Source organism: Peromyscus californicus, unplaced genomic scaffold (assembly GCF_007827085.1).
Source record: "Peromyscus californicus insignis strain IS unplaced genomic scaffold, ASM782708v3 Scaffold_11__1_contigs__length_118956290, whole genome shotgun sequence".
Classification (NCBI taxonomy): Eukaryota; Metazoa; Chordata; class Mammalia; order Rodentia; family Cricetidae; genus Peromyscus; species Peromyscus californicus.
Genome location: NW_026294402.1, coordinates 54,183,304 through 54,208,179, shown reverse-complemented (window position 1 = coordinate 54,208,179; position 24,876 = coordinate 54,183,304). Strand labels below are relative to the sequence as shown.

General features: G+C 49.6%; 1 protein-coding gene across 1 annotated transcript; it reads right to left on the bottom strand.

Moving 5' to 3' along the window:
* Positions 1-706: 706 nt before the first annotated feature.
* On the bottom strand, positions 707-24,461 carry Pkm (pyruvate kinase M1/2). Its single transcript, XM_052762669.1, is given in 12 exon segments — positions 707-934; positions 1,530-1,587; positions 1,589-1,712; positions 3,454-3,620; positions 7,094-7,246; positions 7,424-7,574; positions 8,244-8,514; positions 9,556-9,742; positions 10,366-10,497; positions 13,613-13,704; positions 14,219-14,385; positions 24,264-24,461. Coding segments are annotated over 11 exon segments (1,596 nt in total). The 5' UTR covers positions 14,373-14,385; positions 24,264-24,461; the 3' UTR covers positions 707-827.
* Between the last annotated feature and the right edge of the window lie 415 nt (positions 24,462-24,876).

Genomic DNA, 24,876 nt, shown 5'->3' with positions numbered 1-24,876 from the left:
GTGCTAGCTGAACATGTCCCAGCCTTTCCCATCTTTGTCGTGGTGAACAGAACAATGGGCTTCCCAACACACTTAGCCTTGGTGCTGGAGGAGACCATTTATATACTTGGTACATATATAGTATTCAGTGGCGGCTTTTCCATTTCTACGCCTTGCAGGTGATCTGGTGGAACCATGGCACCCAAGGCTGGGTACAAGGCCGTTGTCATTTTCACCTGCTCAGAGGGCAGGGCTCAACCACTCCCCGGCAGAAAAAGAACAGAACACAGGTGCTTCAGCTGCTGTTTATTGACATTCAGGTGGGCACTATAGCAACAGGCCTGGAGATGATGCTGCGGTAGAATGGAAGGTGCAGAGTGGAGTGTGTGTGTCTGCAGTAACAGCTGAGGAGTGCACAAGGAGGAGCGGGGAAGGCCAAGGCTGTTGGGGAAGCAAGTCAGGGCCAGGGCCAAAGGCTATCTACACAGGAACCTGGGCCCCGTACCCTAAGCCCCTACTCTTGCCGTCTCCTGACTCCAGGCCAGGGCTGGGAATTCTCTGGGCAACTTTCTACAGGAACAAAGTACACAGAGATGTCGCTGCCCTTGTGTGATAAAGCCAGAGGGTTTCCAGTTCTGCATTCCTCCTTCACCCCTGGCTCGGATAGGGCCACATAATAGACAGCTGGGCTTTAGTCCACGGTTCAGAGAGGCATTAATTTTCTCGGGTGTCCCAGCCCACCAGCGCCACACTATGGCCCAGAGTGAGCACTATAAGCGTTGCTGGACTAATGGATGGGATGGGGGAGGGGCTGGGAAAGGGGCTGGAAGAGGGGCTCCAGAGGGCCATCAAGGCACAGGCACTACACGCATGGTGTTGGTGAAACCGGAGCCAGGGCGCCACCCGGTCAGCACAATGACCACATCTCCCTTTTTGAAGAAGCCTCGGGCCTTGCCTGAAAGAGCAGAAAGGCTGGTGAGTAGAGGTAATGTGGGGTAATTGCCCCAAAGTCCCACCCGGTCCTAAATGAGCCACTATTACTCTCCCCTACCACAAGGTGGCGCTTTCCCTCCTAGCCCAGACACAAGCCAGACAAGTACATTCCAAAGAGTACCTATAATCCCAATGTTGGTAGGGGACAAGGCTGCCCAACCAATTCTTCCTACCACAAGGTGGTGCAAGCCTCCTAGCCTAAAAAAGGGCTGAGCTCAGACTGCAGGGACCTTTGGAGATCAGTTCACTCCAGTGTAGTCAGCCTTGCCCAAGGTCAGAGCCAGGTGGCTTCTCTTGCCCCTGGATATCCAACCTTTTACAGGAATAAAGGCCACACCAGCAGTACGTAGTAATCTGTGTGCCCTACACACAGTACAGTAGTAGCTCCAGCCAGTCTTAAGAGAACCTCAGTAATGAGTAGAGGCAATTAATTTTGCCTTGGGCCCTAATCTGGGAGGGTAAGGACAGAGGGGCTCAGCTCTTCAGAGAAGGACAGTTTTGGGACCCCCAGAAAAGCCACTGCTCAGCTCCCCATCTTCTTGCTTCCAGCTACATACCAACGTTCATGGCCAAATTCACGCGGAGGTCTACATCCTCGGCCCAGGCATCCAGTACCCGCATCCTTACACAGCACAGGGAAGATGCCTCGGTACAGATGGGCCTGGCGGGCTGTCTGGGGATTGCGCGTCACAGCGATGATAGGAGCACGTGGGCGGTACCTGGCCACCTGGTGAGCACTCCTGAGAGGGGAGGGAGCAAGTTGGACAGAGCATTAAACACATGTCACAAGACCCAGGAGACGGGAAGCACCTTCAGTACAGCTCTCTCTAATATCCACTCTGAGCCACAGGCCTTGCCCACGGAGAGCTTACTCTATTCCAAGGAGAGGCCAGCCCCTCCATCCTGTCTCCTGCCCTTTCTAAACTGACAGTATGGGCAGTCCCACAGGACCATGGCTAGAATCCCTTCCATATTGTGAACCCTTCCATGTAGCAAGGCAGCAACCTCACCAGCACCCACAGCTGCCAGCAACACTCACAAATCAAGCAGCACATGCCCAGCTATGGACTTCTGGTCTCTGCAAACAGCAGCAGCAGGGTGACCAGACCCTAGGAGCCAACAGTATTAAGACTGCAGCACTATGCTGTTCCCATGGCAGTCCCAACAACTGAACTCTAGAGGCCCAAATACACTTGGTTTAAAAAAAAAAAAAAATCTGGGTGGTACCCAGGCACGGTATAGGAATGCTTGGCCCATCTAGATTTTCTAGGGACCCCCCCTTAAACAACCTATGACAAATGATAGTGTCCACTTCTTCAGGATTGCTGAATTAACTGAACAAGCTCTGAAGACACACAAGATGTATTGGGGGGCCAGACAAAGCACAGCAGAAAATACCCATCTTCCTGCTGGCCTGCACCCACAGGCTTTGAAGGAGGTAGTTGCTGGAATCAGGAACTCCTCAGTGAAGCTCCAGAGGTCTAAGGTACAAGATTAGCATAGATCTTTTATCCTGGAGCTCCTGGGAGCCCACCTGCTGCTACTCAGTCCATGTGCACAGCCTTAGCCCAGGTTAGACTCTGCCTCATGAGCAGTGGGATTACAGGCATGGGATATCACACCTGGGTATTTTCACTATTTATTGTGGAGTGTGTGGTGCACACAGGTGCGTGCCTCTGTGTGCCCATGTGCACAGCCAGCAGTTGACATTGGGCATCTTCCTCTACCACTCTCCGTTTCCTTTTTCACTTACGTGGAACAGGATTTTGCCCATACGTGCATCGGTGCACCATGTACATGTAATACCTGCGGGGATTACAGGAGGGCACGGATTCCTCTGGGACTAGAGGTAGACAGTCGTGAGCTGCCATGTAGGTGCTGGGCCTCTGGAAGAGCAGCCAGTGCCCTCAAAGGCCAGGCCACCTCTCATCTCATTTTTGGAGACAGGATCTCTCACTCGGCTCGCTGGGAAGCCCTCAGCACCCTCCTGTCTGCATTCATCTTACCACAGGTGCTAGATCCAAATTCAGGTCTTCATGTTTGTGCAACAAATACTCACTGAGACGTTATCTCCAAACCCTCCAAGTGGGATTTTAAAAGGCTCATTATTAGTGTTTGTATCTGCCGGCACGTATGTGAGATCAGGAGTCAGTTTGCTCCTCCTCCATGGTTTCTGGGAACCAAACCAGGTCAGGCTTGCGTAGCAAGCAATTTAACTAACTGAGCCACCTCACCAGCCTTCCAAACGGGACTTTTAAAGGCCACATGGTAACTAAACTAAAGCAAAACTGGTATTTGCTTCCAATTCATTGTGAGGCAGGCTGTGAACTTATATTGGGGCCAAACGGGTTTGGGATACCTGTGAGTGCTGCCTGGAGTCCTTTGGTGGCAGCCAAACTTGGCCCAAAGCCACTCTTGGGATCCCCAAGGAGGGGTGCCAATTGAGCAGGTCATCCCCAGGGAGCCACTGCCGCCTCCTACCTGCCAGACTTGGTGAGCACGATTATAGCCCCACTGCAGCACTTGAAAGAGGCCTCCACGGCACCCACGGCGGCAGCTTCTGTGGGGTCGTTGGTAATAGGTGCCAGGCGGCGGAGTTCCTCGAATAACTGTAAGTGGTAGATGGCGGCCTCTGCCTCTCGGGCAATCTAGGGGAGCAACATCCGTCCAGAGGGACGGAGGGAGGGGGACAGGGCTTTGTCAGAGCTTTGTCACAAATGGAGACGGGGGGGAGGAGTCACAGACAACTGGGAAGGAAAACGTCCCTGGGCACAAAAATGCCAGGAGGAGCCGTCACTGCATGTTCTGAACTGAGCACGACACAAACTCCCCAGGAACCATCCTGCACCGGTGCCTGTGACTTTCACTGTGCCCACGAGGGAATCCTTTGGTCCTGCCCTATCATGACCTCCTTGGCCGCCTTCCTGAAGGAGAGAGGCTGTGCCCAAGCTCAGGCACAAGGCTGGCTTAGCTGCCTTTTCCTGAGGCGGCTGGCGTGAGAAGTGGTTATCCTATAGCAATACCTGCCTTCGGGGCCCTACCTGCCAGACTCCGTCAGAACTATCAAAGCTGCCGCTAAACACTTAAAAGAAGCCTCCACGCTGCCCATGGCCATGGCCTCCATGAGGTCTGTGGAGTGCCTGGAGGCTCGCGCAAGTTCTTCAAACAGCAGACGGTGGAACATGGCGGCCTCAGCCTCCCGAGCTATCTGTAAGGTTTAGGGCAGGAGGGATCAGGAAGAGGGACGAAGGAGGAAAACACAGGAGACAACACATGGAAAGACAGAGGGAGTTAATCAGAGAGGAAGGTAGTTACATCTGTCCTTTGGGCAGACACAGAGGCAGGGTGGTCAAAGCCCTGTGCTGATTTCCACTGCTTACTTTTGAAAAGTCTTCCATTCTTTATTTACCCACCTTAGGATCGGCTCCTTTCTTTTTTTAACCCTCCCCTAACCCCATTGGAGTTTTTAAGATAAGATCTTACTCCATGGCCCTTACTGGCCTTAAACTTGCCACGGCTGGAGTCGAAATCATTCTTTGCCCAGCTCAGCCTTCCAGGGCTGGGATAATGGGCATGCACCATCAATGTGGGTTAGAAGTTTGTTTTTTCTTTTGACTGAAGCTAAGAAACGGACAAAGTGGTATTAGGCCCTAGGACCTTGACATGGAAAGATGCCAAGGTGGAGGCCACATCACTTCCATCTGACCACACTGCCTCCTGATACTGCTTACAGGAAGAATAGGCCCTTCCCTCTTCACATGGCTGCCTGACTACAGCAGGGCTTCCAGCCTAGTTTACACAGACACAGGAGGTTTTGCCCAGTGTTTACAGTGGAAACATTGGGGCAGCTCTGGAAGCTGGGGTCAAGGGTCAAAAGAGCCAAAGCTGCACAGTGTACCAGTTCTAAACATAACAGTGGAAACTCTGGCTCACTTAAGAGCAGTACACTGAACAGCCATGTGAAGAGACCCATGCCTGTGAAAGCATGTGGGCATGTCCCTCAAGACACTGATTAAAACTTAATAATTAAAACCATTCAAGATAGCAAGTGTGTTACATTACAGACTACCTGTTCAGGTAAGACCAGGCATTAGAAAGGAAATGTTAAGTTTCAGAGAATTAAAACCATCAGCATCTTAGTATGGGAGGGATGAGAAGGAACCAGCAAATCATCTCATTGATTTGATATAAGCAGATTCACAAGCGGAAAGCATTCTTTTGGTTAAGAATGGAATGCATGCAGCACAGAGGACAGCCTAGCTGGGATGCCTAGCTCTTAATTACAAGTCAGGAACTGCATCGGTTAGACACAGGCAGAAACAGCAGACAGGAAAGGGAGAAGCTGTTCAGTGTTAACCGACGGCAGAGGGAGAGGCTTGCACCCCATGAAGGGGCAGCCAGTCTAACCCAGACTCTGTGACTCATCTTCTGAGCAGCACCATGCAATCCCAGCCTCGAGGTTCTAAGGTGTCTGTTCATAGGAAAGACCAGGGAGGGCGTGGAAGAAAGGACACGGACATCAGAACTAACCCCGACTCTAGTGGAGACCTGTCCACACCTGCTGCTCCAGCATGGTGCAGCAAATGGACAGCAAACCTGGGCTGGAACTCACATTTTACCACACCATGTGATTCTCGTTTACAAATTGAGGCCATGAAGATTACATCAACGTGTTCAGAGGCTTATCTAACATTTAATGACGGCAATAAATGTTTAATGCCAAGGCTATAATTAATATCTCATCCAACCCATCTTAGGGCAAGGTCCTGAGATCACATAACTCACCCACAGCTATACATACTAGAATACCTGGTCAATGCCAACCTTAACTCTGGGCAGATCACACAACTAAGCAGGTAGCTAGGAAAGGGGTATGTGGTATAAAACCAGGAAGGCAGCGACTGTGGAGGTGATCAAAGGCACATGGTTTCCTGGGAGGACAAGACCTTCCTGCTATGGGCAGCTATGTGACCCCACGATAACAGTTGTAACAGTAACTGCATCACACAAGCAGGTGATAATGTCCAAGCTATATACACAGCCCTTCTAGGACAGGGCTGGTCTGTCAGTTCCAATATAGGCACAGATAATAAACCACGGAAAAGGTCACAGAGCCAAGAATTCAGGTCACCTTGGAATCTGCACAAACTCAATAATCAGACACATATGCAGGGAAGAAAGGTAAGATGGCTAATTCAGCGGGCTGTTCTTTCTTTTTTCAGTTGTCTTAAATTTGGGGGCTGGTGGGAAACTAAGGTCACAAAAAGGACAGGGGTCCTTTGCTGGGTGAAAATGGAACAGAAAGGCTCAAAAGTTACTTCACAATACTCTTTCATTAGGCAAAAGTTAGCAGCCCGATAACTGACCCTTCAGAAGTTCCAGGGCAGAACACAGGGCCACTGACCGGGGTCTCCACCCCTGAGAAGCAGTCAGCAGAAGGAGGTGATGCAGTTCAAACTCACAGCTATCTTCCTGCCTCATCTTCTGAATGCCAGACTTCACCGTATCTGACCAAAGTATTAAAGAACATACTCCAGAGAAAAGTCTTCACACTTCCTCCAAATTCCTAGTCCAGAGCCTGTGGAGTTCAGCACCCTTCCCTCCACGCCCAGCTCTATTTATAGCCCTCCTTTGGGTCTGGCACAGAAGGGGAGGCAGTCCCAGGACACAGGCACCATGCAAGGCCAGCTCAGATCAGCTCAGTGCAGGTACAGCCTGCAGTGGAGAAGCATCTGTCCACGGGACTAGCAGGGATCAAGTTGGAAACCAAATCAAGAGACCAGCTGGGAACAAACTCTTGGCTTCTTGAGCAGAGGTACCAGGCCCTTTGAACCGCCCAGGAGAAGGTCCAAGGCATCCTTTGTTTGCATCCTAGGGCTTAAATCTCTTGCCAGATGTGGCCTATGTAATGAAAGTGGCATCCTCCAGAGCAAGAGAAAGGGGTGGTGGTAGGGTAGAGGCAATGAATGTACAACAGAAAAAACACACACAAAAAACAAGCACTCCACACACCCCACCTCACTCTTGTTGCTGTGCCATGGAGGAAGCCAAGAGACCATGGGAGAGGATGCAGAAGCCTCTGCGGGAGAGCTTGCTTCTACCGCAGGCTGTCTGGACTTACCAGGTGCTGCATGCGAACAGCCTCCAGAGGGTAGTCCCCTTTGGCTGTCTCTCCTGACAGCATGATGCAGTCCGCTCCATCGAGGACTGCATTGGCCACATCACTGCCCTCAGCACGTGTGGGGCGGGGTTTCTTGATCATGCTCTCCAGCATCTGTGAGGGGACAGACAAGAGCATCTGGTGAGATAAGGTGACACTCTGGGCCATGTTCAGTGATAATTGCCAAGATGACTCCCTGGATAGTGTATAGGTGCACATGTTTGGAGAACAGGGACCGGGGACAAGGCCCAGGTCTCCTAAGCAGAGCACATGGAAGGAAGCAGCACATGCCTGTGTGGCGCAGATGACAGGCTTCCCTGCTCGGTTGCATCGGCCAATCATCATCTTCTGAGCCAGGAAGACCTTCTCTGCAGGAATCTCAATGCCGAGGTCACCACGAGCCACCATGATCCCATCACTGGCCTCCAAAATCTCATCAAACCTGATGCAGAAGAGCAAGATAATAAAGAAACAGGAAGCAGAAAACACAAAGGGAGGACAGAAGCTTTCCTGAGGTCTCTGACTCGGAATGTCCCACAGGGCCACACCCTCGGACACTCAGAAGCCAGCGGGCACCCAGGCAACCTTGACCGGGAGACTAGGCTAACAATCTTGCCCGCTTGGTTTCTTCAACACCACTAAGAATACTTCATTGAGCAGAAGAAAGGTGGTGAGGGGGATGAGGTTTAGTCACGTGGACTCACGTCTCTTCTGCCTGGATCTTATACCCCTGTATAGTTCTTCCCTACCTCCCATAGGTCCACCAGCTCCTATGGCTTATCAAGATAGTCGAATTAGTCACCCTATTTTGCCTCATCCTTATGAATACCAACTTAACTAAAGCATGATGTGCTTTCTTTCCTATGGGAAGCTAACAGACCCACTCTTCATCAGTCATTATGTGTTCTAAATAAAGACCACAAAGCTACAAGCTTCAGCATGGAGACCAGGCCCTGAGTTTCCAGATGGGTCCCAAAATGCAGGCCAAATATCAGGCTCCTAAGATGATCTGCCTCTGACAGGCTATGTTCTGGTGGGCAGGTATCCAGAACAACCCCCCCACATACACACAGAGGGCTGGGCTATGCAAAGAAAGGGCTGCAGGACTCACCTGCGGACGCCTTCATGGTTCTCGATCTTGCTGATAATCTTGATGTTCTTGCCCTTCTCTCCCAGGACCTTCCTAACTTCGTGCACATCGGCTGCCTTGCGGATGAAAGACGCAAACACCATGTCTACATCCTGCTCCACTCCAAACTTCAGGTCCTGGACATCCTTCTCTGACACAGCAGGCAGGTCCACAGCAGCTCCCGGGAGGTTCACCCCCTTCTTGCTGCCCAAGGAGCCGCCGTTCTCCACCTCGGTCACCAGGAAGTCAGCACCTGTGTAAAAGGTGGGTGTGGAGGGTCAGTGATGAGGGTCTGTCTCATCGTACAGGAGGCCAGCAGCAGGGTCCCCTGCCCCTTCTGAGTTCTGTGAATTACATGCTACTTCACACCGAGGACACCAGAGCCTCGATCAAGCAAGACTCCAACACCTCAGGCAAGGCAATTTGACTCATTAAGTCAGTGTCCTCACCTATAAATACCCACTCACAGGTTGCTAGGAAATTTGAGTTTTGGGTGTGGTAGCACAAGTAAGTTTGTTTTTTCATTTTTTTTTTTAAAGTTTTTGAGACAAGGTTTCTCTGTGCAGTTTTGCTGCCTGTCCTGGATCTTTCTCTATACACCAGGCTGGCCTCGAACTCAGAGATCACCTGGCTCTGTCTCCCGAGTGCTGAGATTGAAGGAGTGTGCTACCACTGCCTGGCTGTGGTAGCACAGGTTTTTTTACTGCAGCACTCAAGAGGTAGATGCAGATAGACCTCTGAGTTCAAGACTAACATGGCCTGTACAGTGAAGTGCAAGCCATCCAGGGCTACAAAGTGAGATCTTGTGCCCAAATAAATAGCCAGACATGGTGAATCAGGAGTTCAAGGCCAGCCTCAGTTACATAAATAAAGCCCACCCTAGGCTGCAGGAAACCTCTTAAAACCAAATGCAACAACGAAGACATAAACCATTTAAATAAATTTCCACAAACTGTTTAGAACGGGTAAATTTTATCTAGCATTCAAAGGCACATAGGTGTATTGTACATGCCATATTGAGAGAGAACCTCCCCCCTGTCGACTCCCAAGTGCTATTACCAAATGTTCAAGGCACGCACCACCCACCTAGCCCTTTGTGGGTTTTTTTGTTTTTTGAGGCAGTGTTTCAGACAGAACAGGGATGCAGACTAAGAATAACCTTAAACTTCTGATCCTCAGGGGACTGAACCTAGGCCTTCATACACACTAGGCAAATACTTTACCAAAGGAGCTATGAATGATAAATTCAATCTCAGAGCTCTGGAGATGGGAACTGGTCACGGACCATGCATACCTTTCTCCTTCACCAGCAGTGAAATGAGCCCGTCGTCCACGTAGACCTTGCTGCCCACCTCCACCACCTTACAGATGTTCTTGTAGTCCAGCCACAGGGTGTTCTCATCACACTTGTCCATGTAGGCGTTGTCCAGGGTGATCTTCAGGGTGGCTCCCTTCTTCAGCTCCACTTCTGCAGTGCCGCTCTGCAGATTTAAGACAGCATGCAGTGTGTGTGCTGTAGGGCCAGCACCCCCTGACGGGGATGCAGTGTGTGCACTGCAGAAGCCAGCCCCCTTGACAGGGATGTGCAAAGCCTGGCCCAAAGAACCAAGACACCTTCCTCCTGGGAATAAAGTCTTATTCTGTCTTTGGAAATGGGGAGAAAAAACCCTGTTCACCAGTGAGACTTTAGACTTTAAAAAAAAAAAAAAAAATAGTGAAAAAGTGACCCTACACACACACACACACACACACACACACACACACACACACACACACACACACACACACACTATTTCCTAGCTATGCAGATGAAAACAGCAACGAATAAAATATTCTCATTTGGGGGCTGGAGAGATGATGGAGTGGTGTCTCACAGTCATCTCCAACTCCAGTTCCAGGGGATATATATTTTTGGCCTGCAGTGTACTGTATGCATGTGGTTGGTGCACAGCCATACAGAACACCCATACCCACACCAAAAGGCCCTATCATTTGTAAGCCTAAACTCTAAAATACTTACCTAAAGACAGACAGAAACCAGAAGATGACCAGAGAGGGAGGCCTGCCTGCTCTCATAGCACTCCTAGCTTCCTAAGATACTTACGCCTTTGATGAGCCCAGTACGGATCTCAGGTCCCTTTGTGTCCAGAGCCACGGCAACAGGCCGGTAGAGAATAGGGTCAGAAGCAAAGCTCTCTGTGGCTGCACGCACATTCTTGATGGTTTCTGCGTGGTACTGGAGAAAGGAGGAAGATTGATTGACAGGTGCCCCCACCACACCTGACTCCAGTTCCTTTCCTTACCTGGGAGCCAAAGTTGATCACTTATGGAAGAAAAGTGTCTGAATTCTAATCCTCACCCCTATCCCCTCATCTTACCAATTTCCATTCTTCTCTCTAAATGACAGTGTCCCCCATTTACCACAGAATCATCTCCAGTAGCAAAGCTTAGAACATTCCAGGACTCTACCACTAAAATCCATTAAAGGCAGGATCATGAACCCACCCTATAAGTAAAGTAGCTATGTGTCCCCTCAGTTGCTCTAGTGTGCCTAGGACTCAAAGAAGGCTAACAAGCAGGGTAGGTAAAGGACCCAGGATTTGTGTCTGAAGTCTGCCTGGCAGTCTGTGTCAGTCTGTTTCCACAATCGATCCCAACTTCAATTCAAACTCAAAGTTGTTGACCTAGGTAGGTCAACAATGGCCCAAGCCAAACAGCTCATTGCTCAGTCACACAGACATTTCCTTTCCCAATCACTTTCTCAGATCTGATTAGAAAGGGAAGTGGGACAGGTGACGAGTGGCCCATCTGATGGAACTGCCCTTTGCTACAATCCTCCTCCCAAAGGCCTTTGCCTCTCTCAGTCGTGGACTCAGAGCCAAGACAGCTGAAGAAGTTGTAGATAGTACAGATCCATGTGACATCATTGATAACGGGCCATTGAATTCATCGCTTTATTCATTGTCCTTTGACCACTGTGTGCCGGAAGGACACTCGCAAGCCTGTTTGTTATCTACAGGAGACAGGAGGGTTGGAACCAGTCCTTTATCTTCAAGGACCAAAGGTGCCTGAAAGCTGAATCTCCAGTAAGTCAGCAGACTGCCGTGGTTTGTTTTAGAGAGGCCCTTACAACAGTCTTCGATTTTGCCCTTAATTTCCATTGAAGAATTATTGCTGTATAATTTCTACTTTATTAGACTTAAAATCTCTCCCCCTGGCCTAACAAATTTTTTAAGTATGAGTGAGATTAAACCCAGGGATTTGCTCTTGCTGAGTTACACACCTCAGCCCATTCACAAGTGTTCTACACAAATAGGTATTTTGAGCTTATGTATATAAAACTGCATTATAATCTTAATAATCAGAACCCTGGGTGGTCCATCACTAAAATTCTCTGTATGGCTAGCCCTCGGTACACTTCTGGGAGGTGGATAGTGTCCTCCACCATCACAGCTTTGGTTCTGCTGGCTTATTACCAAATGGTGCAGACTGGTGTCCACCAGCGCCATCCTTGCAGAGGCGTGCTAAATTTAGGCCATTTAAAAGTCAGCGTGGCGGTCCAGCACTGCCTGTTCAGCAAGAAGTAACACATTCTGCCCACGTGAACAGCAATCAGGAGACTGCCACAGCTGTCAAAGGAGCAGATGCAGTGGCAGATGTTCCTGTCCGAGGCAGGGGGTGCAGGTCTAGCATCTCCAGGAGTACTTAAAACACCAAGACCAGCAAAAATGCACCCCAGCTCCTCATCAAAGGAGCACATGAAATAAGAGACCTGACACTCGGCCAAACTGTTTGCATTACATGAAATCACAGAACGCCTTCAGATCAGCTCCCCAAACCTGGAGTTTTCCTCATCTCAGTCTAAAACCTAAAAATAAACTCACAAGGGCAATAAATAAATAAATGAAGCCCAAGCCTGATCTAGGAATAAGATTCAAAGTACAGATAATCTCCAAATGCCTCTTACAGTTTAAAAACTCAAGCTGGAGCTGGCCCCTTCCCAGCTGGTCTGGATGATCTCACTGGCCACTGCCATCTTAGAGCTGCATGGTATTATTTTACTGGATTCAAGAGCCAATGAAAAGCCTAAAGGTCATGTCCCCAAATTTATTTTTGCCTGTCCTGCAAAGAGTCCACAGAGACTCTACTTGCAAGGACCACGGCAAGTGGATCTAATTCTAATTCTGCCTCTGAGTTAGGCTCACCCTCGTGTTTACTCCTGGTTGCTCCTGCCGAGAGCAGCAGAGCTTGGAAAGCAACCACCTTGCTTTTTGGTTTGCAGTAGGATCTTACTATGTTCCTGAAATTAGCCTCCAACTCGCCATGTATCCCAACCTGGCTTTGAACTCAACAATTCTGCTTCAAATTCTGTACCATCACACCAAGCAAGGATGTGCCACATACTGTTTGGGTGCCCACTGGACTATCCTAGGCCCCATGACATTTGGGGGCTAGCCTCCATCAGGCTATTTATGGAATATGGGTTCAGGAATCTATGGTGAAGAGTCTCATGTTCTGGGAAGGAGGGGTTCAATTCTTGGACTGCTCCTCCATGTCTATTTTTAGTTCAAACAACTTTCCAAAGGTCAGAGGGCAAACAGAGCACAGGGTAATACTTTTACTCTGAACCAAGAGGCAGGAGAGGACTGTCTCCTCCATCAATGCCAGTAGGAAATCCAGTCAAGTTTGACAAAGTATTCAAAAGGTAGCTCTTTAGATGCCTCATCGGCCCAACTGCTAGAAAGGGTTACTCTCAACTTGAGCACTGGGACAAAGGGGCTTTTCTAACAGCTGCCATCTGCTTCCTGCATGTGTTCATGTTCAGTGAGAACATCTAATGAACAGCCCCAGCTGAAATGCATTCCCACCTCACTCTTACGAAGGGCACCGATGCTGGGAAGACAATGCAGACGGGGATATGACCTGTTGTAGTCTATGCATTAGACTGTCTCAAGTGGAAACCCCTCTGGACCTCCTTAACCATCTCGGAACTGAACTAAGTCAGGATCAATCTTCTGTATGACCTTTTGGTCACCAGACCCACAGGAGCCACTGTTGAAACCCTGGGGCATGGGTGCCAAGCGCAGAGCCAAGACACATGATGGCCTAGAGGGGTTTCCAGCTAAACCCTTCCTGTCTTCTGTGTGAAGGTTCAGGGTGGAGGCGGCCCTGGTCCTTGACAAAGCAGACCTTGTTTGTCTAGGCCAATGAAGGTGGCAGGAAGGAGGAAGGAATCTGGGATGGGCTAGGACAATGTCCCATTCACTGAGAGACCCAGACTCACACCTGCCAGGACTATCATCGTTAATGAGTACGACCCCTCCTGTCCCAGCAGTCTAGCTGAGGCCCACCTCGTGAGATCCATGAGAGAAATTGAGTCGAGCCACATTCATCCCAGACTTGATCATCTCCTTCAGCATCTCCACAGATCGGGAAGCAGGACCTATTAATAATACACATTTAAAGTCACAGGAAGAAAACCATGATACTCAGGAAAATGTGTGAAATCTGTTCAACATCAACACTCTTCATCCTTTAATTGCTTTTCAATCATTAACTCCAGAAATCAACAGAAAGAATTGTACTAGTCCAAGTTCTTAATTTTTATGAGGGGGAAACACTGCCATTTTCTCAAAGTCTTCAGGGCCCCACATAATCAGGAAGGTGGAGGGAAGATTTAGGCAGTTTTCTTTGCCTTCAAGATGTCTAAGTACTGAATGTGGGTGACACAGACCATATGGAAAAGATCCGAGGTCTCTGAAATACTCCTACAAAGAATCGCTAAGGAAGACCTCCTGAACATCCTCTACTGTAGAAAACTAAGTGTAGCTCTTTATGGCCACTCCCTATAAACGTGTACAGGTCCTCAGTCAGAACCTAGGTAAGCTTTGCAACTGTTACGCTTTTCAGGAGATAATCAGTTACAAAGCTTCCATTTAGGGGAGGGCCACACTCACCAATGGTACAAATGATGCCAGTGTTGCGGGCCGTAATGGGTGCGGAGTCAATGTCCAAGCGGCACATGTGTTCCAGGAAGGTGTCAGCCATGGCTGCATGGAGCTGCTGGGTCTGAATGAAGGCAGTCCCCGCTTCGCTGTGTGGTTTCGGCATGGCTGCTGGGGTCCTGGGTCCCAGAGAGTTGAAGAGTGCAATTAGACTGGACAGTGCTTAATGAGCCACTTGGCAGAGGCAGCTGACTCCCGCTTACACATTAACTCAATGATTGCTCTGTGCACAATTTACACGGGAGGCCTGGCACGTGCTGGTTCCGTGGGTGCTCCTCAAATTGGGCAAAGGGCTCAATGTGATTGTGAGCAAACAGCAGAGACCTTGATGAACAAAAGCAACTTCCCATCCAACGCATATAGTCCCAAGGAACAGAGCAAGCAGGATTCTAGTGTGAGCTACTTACTGTTTAACTTTGATAACTTTCACACCCACCCTAGAAAGAACATCACTTTAGACACATGAAGAAACTTCCTCAAAAGTTGTAATAAGAAACACCCCCAAACAAGCTGTAAGGAACATCTCTCCCGCACACAAACATCCGGCGCCTCTTTTAGTGTCTTGGGAAGTCTACCATGAGGAGGTGTCAAATCTCCAAGTATGTGCTTTGGAAGGAGAACCATACGGCCTCTTTACCACGTTCACTCAAACCCAAAATGGCTCCGCTGACCAGGGAGATAAACGTCAAGTCCTTTTCAGCTCCAGAGTTCTAGGTTTTCACTGGCTTCATCATCCAAGTTTATTTTTTAGCTTCTATTAGCCATGAGAATTAAGATCAAAATGACAGGCAACAAAAATGTAGCTTTTCTGGGTAGGAAGCAAAATCCCAGAATTCTTTAGCAAAAACCACCAGCAACATCTACAAGACTACACACAAGAGCTCTGGAACAGCTCCAAAGTCATTACGACTTCACTAAGGAGTCATCTGTAACCTCGGAAATGCAACTGCACACAGTAGCTGGTCCCCGATGGCCTGGAATCCACTCCGTAACCTAGGCTGACCTTGAACTCAGTTCACTATCCTTGATCTTCCCAAGTGCTGACCTTAGACCTGGCTTCCCCAGCCACATTTCCGACCATCTGGATTCCCTATCCATGTCTGATAGGTAGCACACTCTCAGTAGTGTGAACATCTGTTCCAGGTAATTAACCACCCAGGTCACAATCCTAACAGCTGCCCTGACCTTTGCTTTAACTTTATGACTGACTGACAATTAAATGCTCACTGAGCTGGTTAGAGACAGAACTCTGGAGAAGCTCTGGGCTGCATCAACAAGCGTTGAGAGGCTTGAACAAAGCTGGCTGTCCTTCTCCTGAGTTCTTAGACCACACTCTAAAACTCCAGAGCCTGAAGTCTTCAGCCTGAGTTCTATAACAAGCCCCTCTTTGCCCTTGCTCTGCCTTGCCAGTCAAGGACCCTCACTCTACGGAATGTATTTTTTGGACGCCTGAAGAATATTCATCTAAAACTCTGCTGAGACCTGGCAATAGCCAGAGACCTCTGCAACCTACAAGTGATCCAAAGAAAATGGAGGCCTATAAGTCTTCAACCACAGAAATGGAAAACTTTTCAGGGGACAAGTTCTCATTGTATGTAGCCCAGGCTGGTCTTGAACTCACGGCAGTCCTCATGTTCCAGACTCCTGGGTGCTGGGCTTACAGGGGTGCACCACTACATTCATTGCAAGAATTGAAAACTTTTTAAGGAGGGGTGAGCTATGGTTGGTGGCCAACACTGTTCTTCCCTAACTCCCCAAGACAGTCAACCTCTCCTCGAGGTCTACTTGGGTTTTACCCCAAGCACCTTGAAGTGTTTGTTAAATGTACTCAGTCTCATTAAGGCCTCTCTGCCAAGATCAGTTCTCCCTCTTCCCCTTCCCCAGATCTTAGGAAGTCCTCACACAGGATGTCCCCAGGCAGTGAGCTTCTTTGTCTACCCATGGTTGAAACAAACATGGTTGACAAACTCCCATGGCCCCCAGCCATGCTTAGGTGGCTGCTGAGGGAACAGTACGGATGGTACATTGTGGGGAGACCCTCCCCTACTTTTTTCCCTGAGGGTACTCTTGAGTTGAAAGAGGTGAGAAATACTCAGATAGAAATATAGAGGGGAGAGACAAAAAACACAGGATAGCCTGGGGGGAGGGGGCAGCTGGATCAAAACCCACCAGCCCCTTCTGTCTCTTCTAAGGGGCTATTTATAGAAATGCCAAGGGGTGGAGCAAAAGACCTCCCCCCAGCACAGCCAAGTGCAGACCCTTCCAAACACCTGGTAACCACGCTTGTGGTCAATCCACCCCTTATGTAGCCCTGCTGTGTAAAGTAAGCTCAGATCTCACTTGAAGTCAGCATGAACAGACTCTGAACCCACTTTAGTGAAAAGTCACCAGGGGGTTCTTCTCTCCATCTGAGACATTATATCTCCTTGCTAACTCCTGCCTGAGGCCACTGATGATCAGGTCATACCTTTGGTTTTCTGGGCCTGGGCTTCCGGTGACATATTGCTCTTTTTTTGACTCAGGATGACTCCTCGGCCCCACTTGGAGAGACCGCTCAGAGCTGAGTATAGTCTGCTCTGGAGAGCTGTACAAGGATTAAGGTAAAAGCTGAGTGTAACTGAAGGTCTTTGTGGGAGTTACCTTAATAACCAGGTAGAAGTTGCTCTTAGAGATTCAGCTACGTTAAACACACAGAGGAGAAGACATGATTAATAAAACTCTAGAGGTAAATGTGACCCCCTATTGGCTCCCCTGTGGTACTTTATCCCCTAACACCCAAAAATGGCTATTTAGTTTTAGGGGGTGCATGGTGGGCACTGTGCTGAGATCAGAAGACAAGTCTGCTTTCTCCTTCTCCTACCAGTGAGGTCCTGGGAACAGAACTAGGGTCATGGGAAATAAGTTCCTTCATCCACTGAGCTATCTCCTCCTACCTCAACATCCCAAGTGTTAAGAGCACAGAAGTTGGGGGCTGGAGAGATGGCTCAGTGGTTAAGAGCACTGACTGCTCTTCCAGAGGTCCTGAGTTCAATCCCAGCAACCACATGGTGGCTCACAACCATCTGTAATGAGATCTGGCACCCTCTTTCTTCTGGCCTGCAGATATACATGCAGACAGAGAATACTGTATACATAATAATAAATAAATAAATCCTAAAAAAAAAAAGGGGGGGTTGGGGATTTAGCTCAGTGGTAGAGCCTTGCCTAGCAAGCGCAAGGCCCTGGGTTCGGTCCTCAGCTCTGGGGAAAAAAAAGTACAGGAGTGAGTCACTATGACTGACCCCCGCCCCCCGAAGTGTCTTTAAACCTGTAATTTACTATCATCCTATTGATTTGAGATTACAGGTGTGCACCACCATATTCTCCAGTTTATATAAAAAACCTGGTTCCCTCCACCTCATGATAAAAGGAAAAAAGGCTTAAGAGGACAAATGTCAAAATTATCATCTTGTTGCCTGGGCGGTAGTATTCATGAACTCTCCTTCCCTGCTCCCTTTCTGAGAAAACTCTCCTTCCCTGCTCCCTTTCTGAGACAGCGTCTCACTAAGTATCCCTGACCCGCTGCAGGTGCTATTTAGATAAGACTGCCTCCAACTCAGAAATCCGCCTGCTTCTGCCTTTCTGATGCTGGGATTAAAGGTATGTGTCACCGTACCCAGCATCATAGCCTTTACTAATAAAATTATTGATGTGAAATGCTTTAAGAAAAACTAAGTGTAAATAAATCTTAGGTGAAGCTCTACACATCAGCCCTACGCCCTTCAGGATTACGCTGCTAAAATGGAGTGAAAGCTGTGTGTGCCCTCTATGCCCTCAGTCACAAGTGTGCCTCTCAGGGCAGGTTCACTGACCTGGGAAGGGCACCTTGATCCATTGACCCCAAAGCCAAAAGAAAAAAGTACCTAATATAATCCATGGAAAACTTTCATGACCCAAACCTGTCAGCACCATGCCAGAGTTCAGCAGTTTTCTTTCCCTGTTTAGACTGCTCTCAGACTTGACAGTACAACCTTTGTTATACTGACAACGATGTTCTGATAGACAAGGGCTGCTGCCTTCAGGGCCCGGATATGCAATTTAGCAGGTAAAATTTCAAAAATTTCCTTGTCCTCCAAATACACAACCCATTAACCCATCTAGAATTAACTTGAAGTTTGCAGACTGGAGTATCTTGCCATCAGATACAAAGTGACAAATGGAAATATGTAACAATCAATGGTTTGATACAATTAAATAGACTTTATAACAAACTTCCAAGTGTTTCAAGTTCCCTGCCATTCTAGAGCCCAGCTCACTGAGCTGTTTCTCTTCCCAGCCTCTGACCTGGGGGCCCCCCCTCCCTACCCCCAACCAGGGCTCCTCTGCCTATCCCACAGCCCCCATGGAGCCCCACAACTCAAACCAACTACCTATCTATAGTATCTACACAGTACCCTTTCTGAGGTCTTCTCTGGCCCAAGAAAGCAGCCCCAGCCTTGGTTTCTTAGGGCATGGTGGGCCTCTGAAGGGCTTACCCTAAAGCTAGCTACTTGCATAGTAGTGCCTGCCAGGACACATGGCCCCACCCACGCCAGCATCCTCCTCAGGAGGCACCCACATGCACAGCCAACCTCCAGTCAGCAGCAGAAGCCTGGCATGTCCACTGGCAGCAGCCAACACCGTGCTCTGAGGCAGGGGCCTTACTCCTGGGCCTGAGCCTCTGCAGCAGTATCCTCCTCAGAGCCATTGCCCCTCTGTGAGAAAGGAGACACCAGCCCAGGCTTCAGTGTGGGCTGCAGGCTGAGGCATGCACAGGCCCAGCTCAGCTCAGCTCAGCTCTGCCCTTTACCATCTCAGGCAGTTCCTGGCCCTTCACATGTTTCCCTCATGTCAGGCACAAAGGTCATAAAAACAAATAACAAAAAATGCCCAATGCAACCCTTACTCCTAGAGCTAGCATTGCTGTCGGGCCATGCTGAAGAGTTCCATGCCTCAGTCTACCTATTATTAGATCTTCGTGTAGGTCCAAATCATTGCGGCCAATAAACATTCTGGGCGGATGGAGACAGGGTTTCTCTGTGTAACCTTGGATGTCCTAGAACTTGCTCTATGGACCAGCCTGGCAGAGAACACTGAGCTCTGCCTGCCTCTGCCTCCCAGTTAAAGGCATGTACCATCACTGCCTGGCTTATTTATTTTTTAAGACATGGTCTTACTATATAACCCTGGCTACTCTAAAACTCAAGAGATCCATCTGCCTCTGCCCCTTGAATGCCGGAATTAAAGGCATTTGCTACCATACCCTGCGGGAGGTCTATCTTTTAAGCCCAGCAAATTCTCTATCAGAAAGGTCTGGTGTTACCAAGGCTATTCAGAACATGAGTCCACCTTTTGGAGTTAAAATTCCTGTGGTTAAAAAAAAAAAAAAAAAATAGGAGAAACAAGCAAAAACCAGCTCTCATTTATTTAATCTTACCCGTCACAGTCCTACTTGAAACTCTTGTGGAATTATGGGGGCCTCCCCTCCCCCGAGAAAGACCATTCTACTTTAGGACAGAAAAGAAATTCTCCAGTCCTCAGTACCAAGGTCTCCTTGGCCTCCATCTCAGCATTGCTGAGCAGAGAACTAGTTTGAGCCAGAAGGAGGTGATTTGGGAGAAGTTTCTGTTCTGCTGGCACACAGTGCCTCTTAGCAGGTTTAAGGAGCCAGTGTTTCTTTCTGGGAATGATGCCCACACTCTGGACACTGGCTTAGGAGCCTTGGGAACCAGGTGTAAGCAGAATGCACCTCGGCCTCCACAACTGGAGCACAGGCTCAGCATTTAAAGGAGTGCCCTGAACCAGTCTGTGGGGGGATTAAAGTGGGGAGGCAGCACAGCTGTCCCAGAGCACTGACCTACTTACTGTGAGTGCCTGCCTACAGTGACCTTTATAGGATTACAACTATTGCCTTTCTTCACAAGGGAGAGTGGAGCCTCAAACCCCACTATTTCTACCACCCAGAACTCAGCATCAATGCTGACCTGTATTTTTAGACTTCCCCCAAATAAAAGTGTTCTGATTTTATTCAATCCATAAATAACCCCATTCTTCCAACCCCTGACTCCTCTTAACTCTCCCACATTCCTTTGTCCCCATCCCCTACCCTGGATTTTGGACACCCAATCCTGTTGTTGGCTTTGTTTGATACAGGGTCTCATGTACCTTGGACTGGCCTTGAATTCACTGAGCAGCGGAGGATGACTATTAACTTCAGATTCTCCTGCCTCTACCTCTTGAATGTTGGGATTACAGGCATCTGCTACCATGTTACCAGTGCTACCTTTTTTTTTTTTTTTTTTTTTTTTTGCTTTTTGAGACAGTGTCTCTACAGAATCTGGGGTTGTCCTCAAACTCAAGATCTGCCTGCCTCTGCCTCCTGAGACTAAAAGCGTGCACCACCCCACCCAGCACCCAGTTCTTCCCTACTTCTTAATCAAAAGTTTGGACTCCTCCAAAATGAGCATGTCATAGGGTAAAATCTTTTACACTCATGGCTGGAAACACCAGCAGTTTAAAACCAAAATATGACCGGTGGGTTAAATTAAAAATGTTTGGAAGGGATGCGGCTTCCTCTAGACTTTGCTTTGGGAAAGAGACTCAGAGCTTGCTCCTCAGACCTCAGCGGGGAAGCAGGGGGCGTCTCAGAGGCCACTGGAGGTATTGCAGTTCAGTTGTCCCTCCTACGTGCAGACAGGCACAAACTAGGCAGGGGTGTGGCCTCACTGCACAGCTTGGTGGCTCGAAGACCACTCCAGTTCTGGGCCTTAAGAGCCAGCAGGGGTTTGCAGGCCCCCCCTCACGTGGGCTCACCTCTCCATCTGAATACTCCACATCAAGTCTAAAAATTGCAAGATCCAAGAAAGTATCAAACATCAAAGTCTGTGGTTTATTCCTATCTGCACCAGAGTGAAGTTTACAAGGATGACTCAGTCCTTAAGTACGCTTACCAGAAAAGTAGTAATTTTACAGCCATCAACTCATTCTTGCAGTTTACCAGTTAACTTGGCTGTGGGTATTTGGGATGATTCAGAAACTTAAAGTCAAGTGAGTCATTTTCCTCTACCTCAAATCTCCACCTTAGTTCTTGGCCAACTCATCTTGACTTCCTGCAGAAAAGCTACAGCAAGACACTAAAAAGCCAAGTAATGTGAGTTTAATGCAAGAGACATTTTTTTCTACCTTCCTGTCCATGGCTGTTTCAGTTCTTCTACTCAATTTTAAGAAATCAACAGTTTTAAGAAATAAGACGTCCTTTCCTGTGACCAACACCTTCATGTCACAACACAGATGGCATATCCAACCCCCATGAGATGTTGAGTTGTTTGGAGTCGGCTCTGAAATGTGCCAAGTCACTCACTGGGGATATGGTTTTCTTGAGACGTTTCACTATGTAGCCTAGGCAAGCCTAAACTATATACAGCCCAGGCTGGCCTGAACTCATAGCCACCTGCCTGTGTTTGTCTCCAGACTGCTAGGAATAAAGGAGTCTTGGGCCATTACAACTGGCTAGAACATGGCTCTTAATAATAATTCTTTGTAAAGCAAATTTCCCCATGAATTAGATAACAATTTTCAATATAATGTTTAAAATGAAAATAGCTGTGTACTAAAAAAAAGTACGTGATTAGCATCCATACAATTTTGCTTAGGGAGGAACTCAGAAAATGAGTTCACAGAAATTGCCATTCTGGATACAGGTTGTTCCATAGCAGCTGCTGTACCTATCAGTTAAGAATGAAGGTATACAGAGTAGGACCAGCCACTGCATACTTAAGCTCTTAGGGTAGCACAAAGGGCCTGGTCACCTGCATTTTGTTACCCCCCTCCCAACACACACACACAACGGAGACAGGGTTTCACAGCCTGGCCCTGCCTTTCCAGCGCTGGGATTAAAGTTATATTCACCACCACACTCAGCCTGGATGAGACATTGTTTAACTTAGGGAAATGCACACCAGTTCAGCATTTGACTCACTAAATAGGAGACCTTACTACATCTGGGAGAACCAGGTTTCCCTACTCACCCAAGGATGAGAATCCTCTCAAATGCCGCTAAGTTGAAAGGCTGAGTCATCTTGCCCACAGACCCGGTGGTGGTTTGGACTACACTTTCCCACAGAACAGCCTCACAGTCTTACTAATAGCATCCTCAGGCCACCAGAGGGTAAATTGTTTGCTAACAATGGTACCTTGAATCCTGACCCAAGGCCCTCCCTCCCTTCTGTACCCTAGAAAGTAGCCACACCCTGAGTATTGTGGCAACAGAACTTACTGCAACAGCCTCCAAACCTAACTTCCTACAAGCCAGCATGCAGTAAGGTCTCACATGAACAATAAGGGATGAGAATCGGAAGGCATCGATTTGGGTACCTTCTTTGTTTCTACCCTTACAGACGAAGACAAAGGCTGCCCGCACTTCTCTCTTTAGATGTCAGGCTCCTTTCTCAGGAGAGTTGCAATGTAACTTACATAGTTACATTGTAAACACCGACAGATTCCAGAGAGAATTTGTTTCCAGGGGGATACCGGGTATTCAGAGCTTTCCTGCCTCCCCAAGCTTAACACTAATGTGTATAGGAATAGCTGGAAGACAAAGACTCAATTTCGCGGCCTTCAACGTAACTGTGTTTCATTCATTGACAAAAAGAGGACATATGCATGCCCTTCTGGGCATTTCACCCGAGACTACTCACTGCATTAGGCATGCCCCGTACTTACACGGAGACCAGTAACTTCAGCAGCCTGGAGCAAATGTCTACTTGGGACACAGGATCAGAGGCGGAACCACCTCCAAAAACCTGTTTTTATCCCCCGCTGCCTGCACGCAGGACTGGACCTTCATTATGAGGCTCACTTTTTCCTATCAATCTCCTGGGTTTTTAAGTAACCTTCAGACTAGGTGCTTTCCTGCTTCTTCAAACCCCGTGTGCGGACCACCCTGTGTAGCCCCATCTTCCCCACAGCACTGATTTGACAAATTTTGCTTCCTTATTTAGACTGAGCTCTGTGGGCTATGGTCGTCGGGCTCCAGCTTCATTCGGAAACCGCTCCTGGTTGATCGCCCACTTCCCTCCCCCACCCCCGTCCCCCGCCAGCACGTGGGAGCAGCGCGACCGGCTGGTCCAGGCACCCTGCGGTACGTGCAACCCCGCCACCGTGGGATGGAGCGCGCGAGCTCTTGCAGGCGCCCCGCAGGCCTGGCCGGCAACCAGAAGAATCTGCGGCGGCAGAAAACAGGAGGGAATAGCGGCCAACCCTTCTTGCCCCGCCACCGGGAAGACTGACGTTATGTAACCCGTAGCTACATCTCCCGGGACCGCGACTGACTGCATCCTACCTACTCGCCCCGGACCACGAGGGCCGGCGGGGAGGGCGCGGACGTGACCAGAATGCGGGGGGAGGGGGAAGCTGCGCGGAGGGGGAGGGGCGAGGATCCGGATGCTGAAAGGATGCAGCGGCGCGGACGTGACCGGAATGGAGGGGGAGGGGCGACCGGGAGCAGCGAGCACGGGCGCGGGAAGAGCACGCTGACCTGAATGGGGGATGAATGACGGGCCAGAAGGGGGGGAGCAGCCCAGCAGCAGAGTTATTTCAAGGGGAGATTACAAGGCGGGCACCGAAAGAGGGAGGGCACAGAGCCAAGATGAAGGGCGCAAGAACTACTAGTGAATGCTGGAGGAGGATGAGCATCGGAGAAGAGTGGGAGGGAACAGGGTGGAGAGGATGGCCGGAGCAAGATAAGAGGGTGGAACCAGATTGAGAAGGAAGAGGGACCAGAACTAGCGCGTGGGGAAGAGGCTGGCTGGCCCCTCTGACTTTGGAAGCTCAGGACCTGGGCTCGAGTGTAGCTTCTCCCCCAACCCGGACTGGGATGCACGATGCCAGGAGCCTGGGTCCCGCGTGGGCAGGCAGGCCTGCGTTCCGCAGACGCAGGCGTCGGCCCTGGGCACAGAGGGTGTAGGCTCTCCCCGCTCACCTCGGGCGTACTCCGGATTCTGCAACGATCGCAAAGGCGGACGTCTGGACGCTCAGGTCGCGTCGCTGCTGTGCGGGACTGCGCCTCCTGGGCCTCAAGGTTATCCCAGCTGCGGGCCACCGCAATCCCTCCGCAGCCCCGCCCCTCGCCCAATCCGCGCCGCAGCCAGCCGCGCCCCGCCTCTCGCGTCTCGCCCGGCGTCCGCACCTTCTCAGAGAAGCGCGGTGGAGGCGGGACAGGCAGGTTGCCCTTTTGAGGAGAACTACCCTCTGTGGCGGAAGGACACAGCAGACCAAAATTGCGCTTCGGTTTTTCTGATGGCCAATGGGGAAGTGGCGAGGAGGCAGGGCCCGCCCTCGGAGTCACCGACACCACTACCCCCCCCCCCCATACCCAGGCGCCTCGGCCACCTGTTGCCTTAGGACTTGGGCTGCTGTATAGGGCTCCCTTTTTGGCCCTCTGCCCAGGTCGCCCCATCTGCCCTGGACTACCAGGGCGGTGCCCAGATTTATAGGTCCCCGAACATTCCTCCAGCCCCGCCCGGGGACTCTCCACCCTCCCGGTGCACGCCCCAGCGCACCCTCCGAGGCTGAGCGGAACGGGAAGCTGGGGT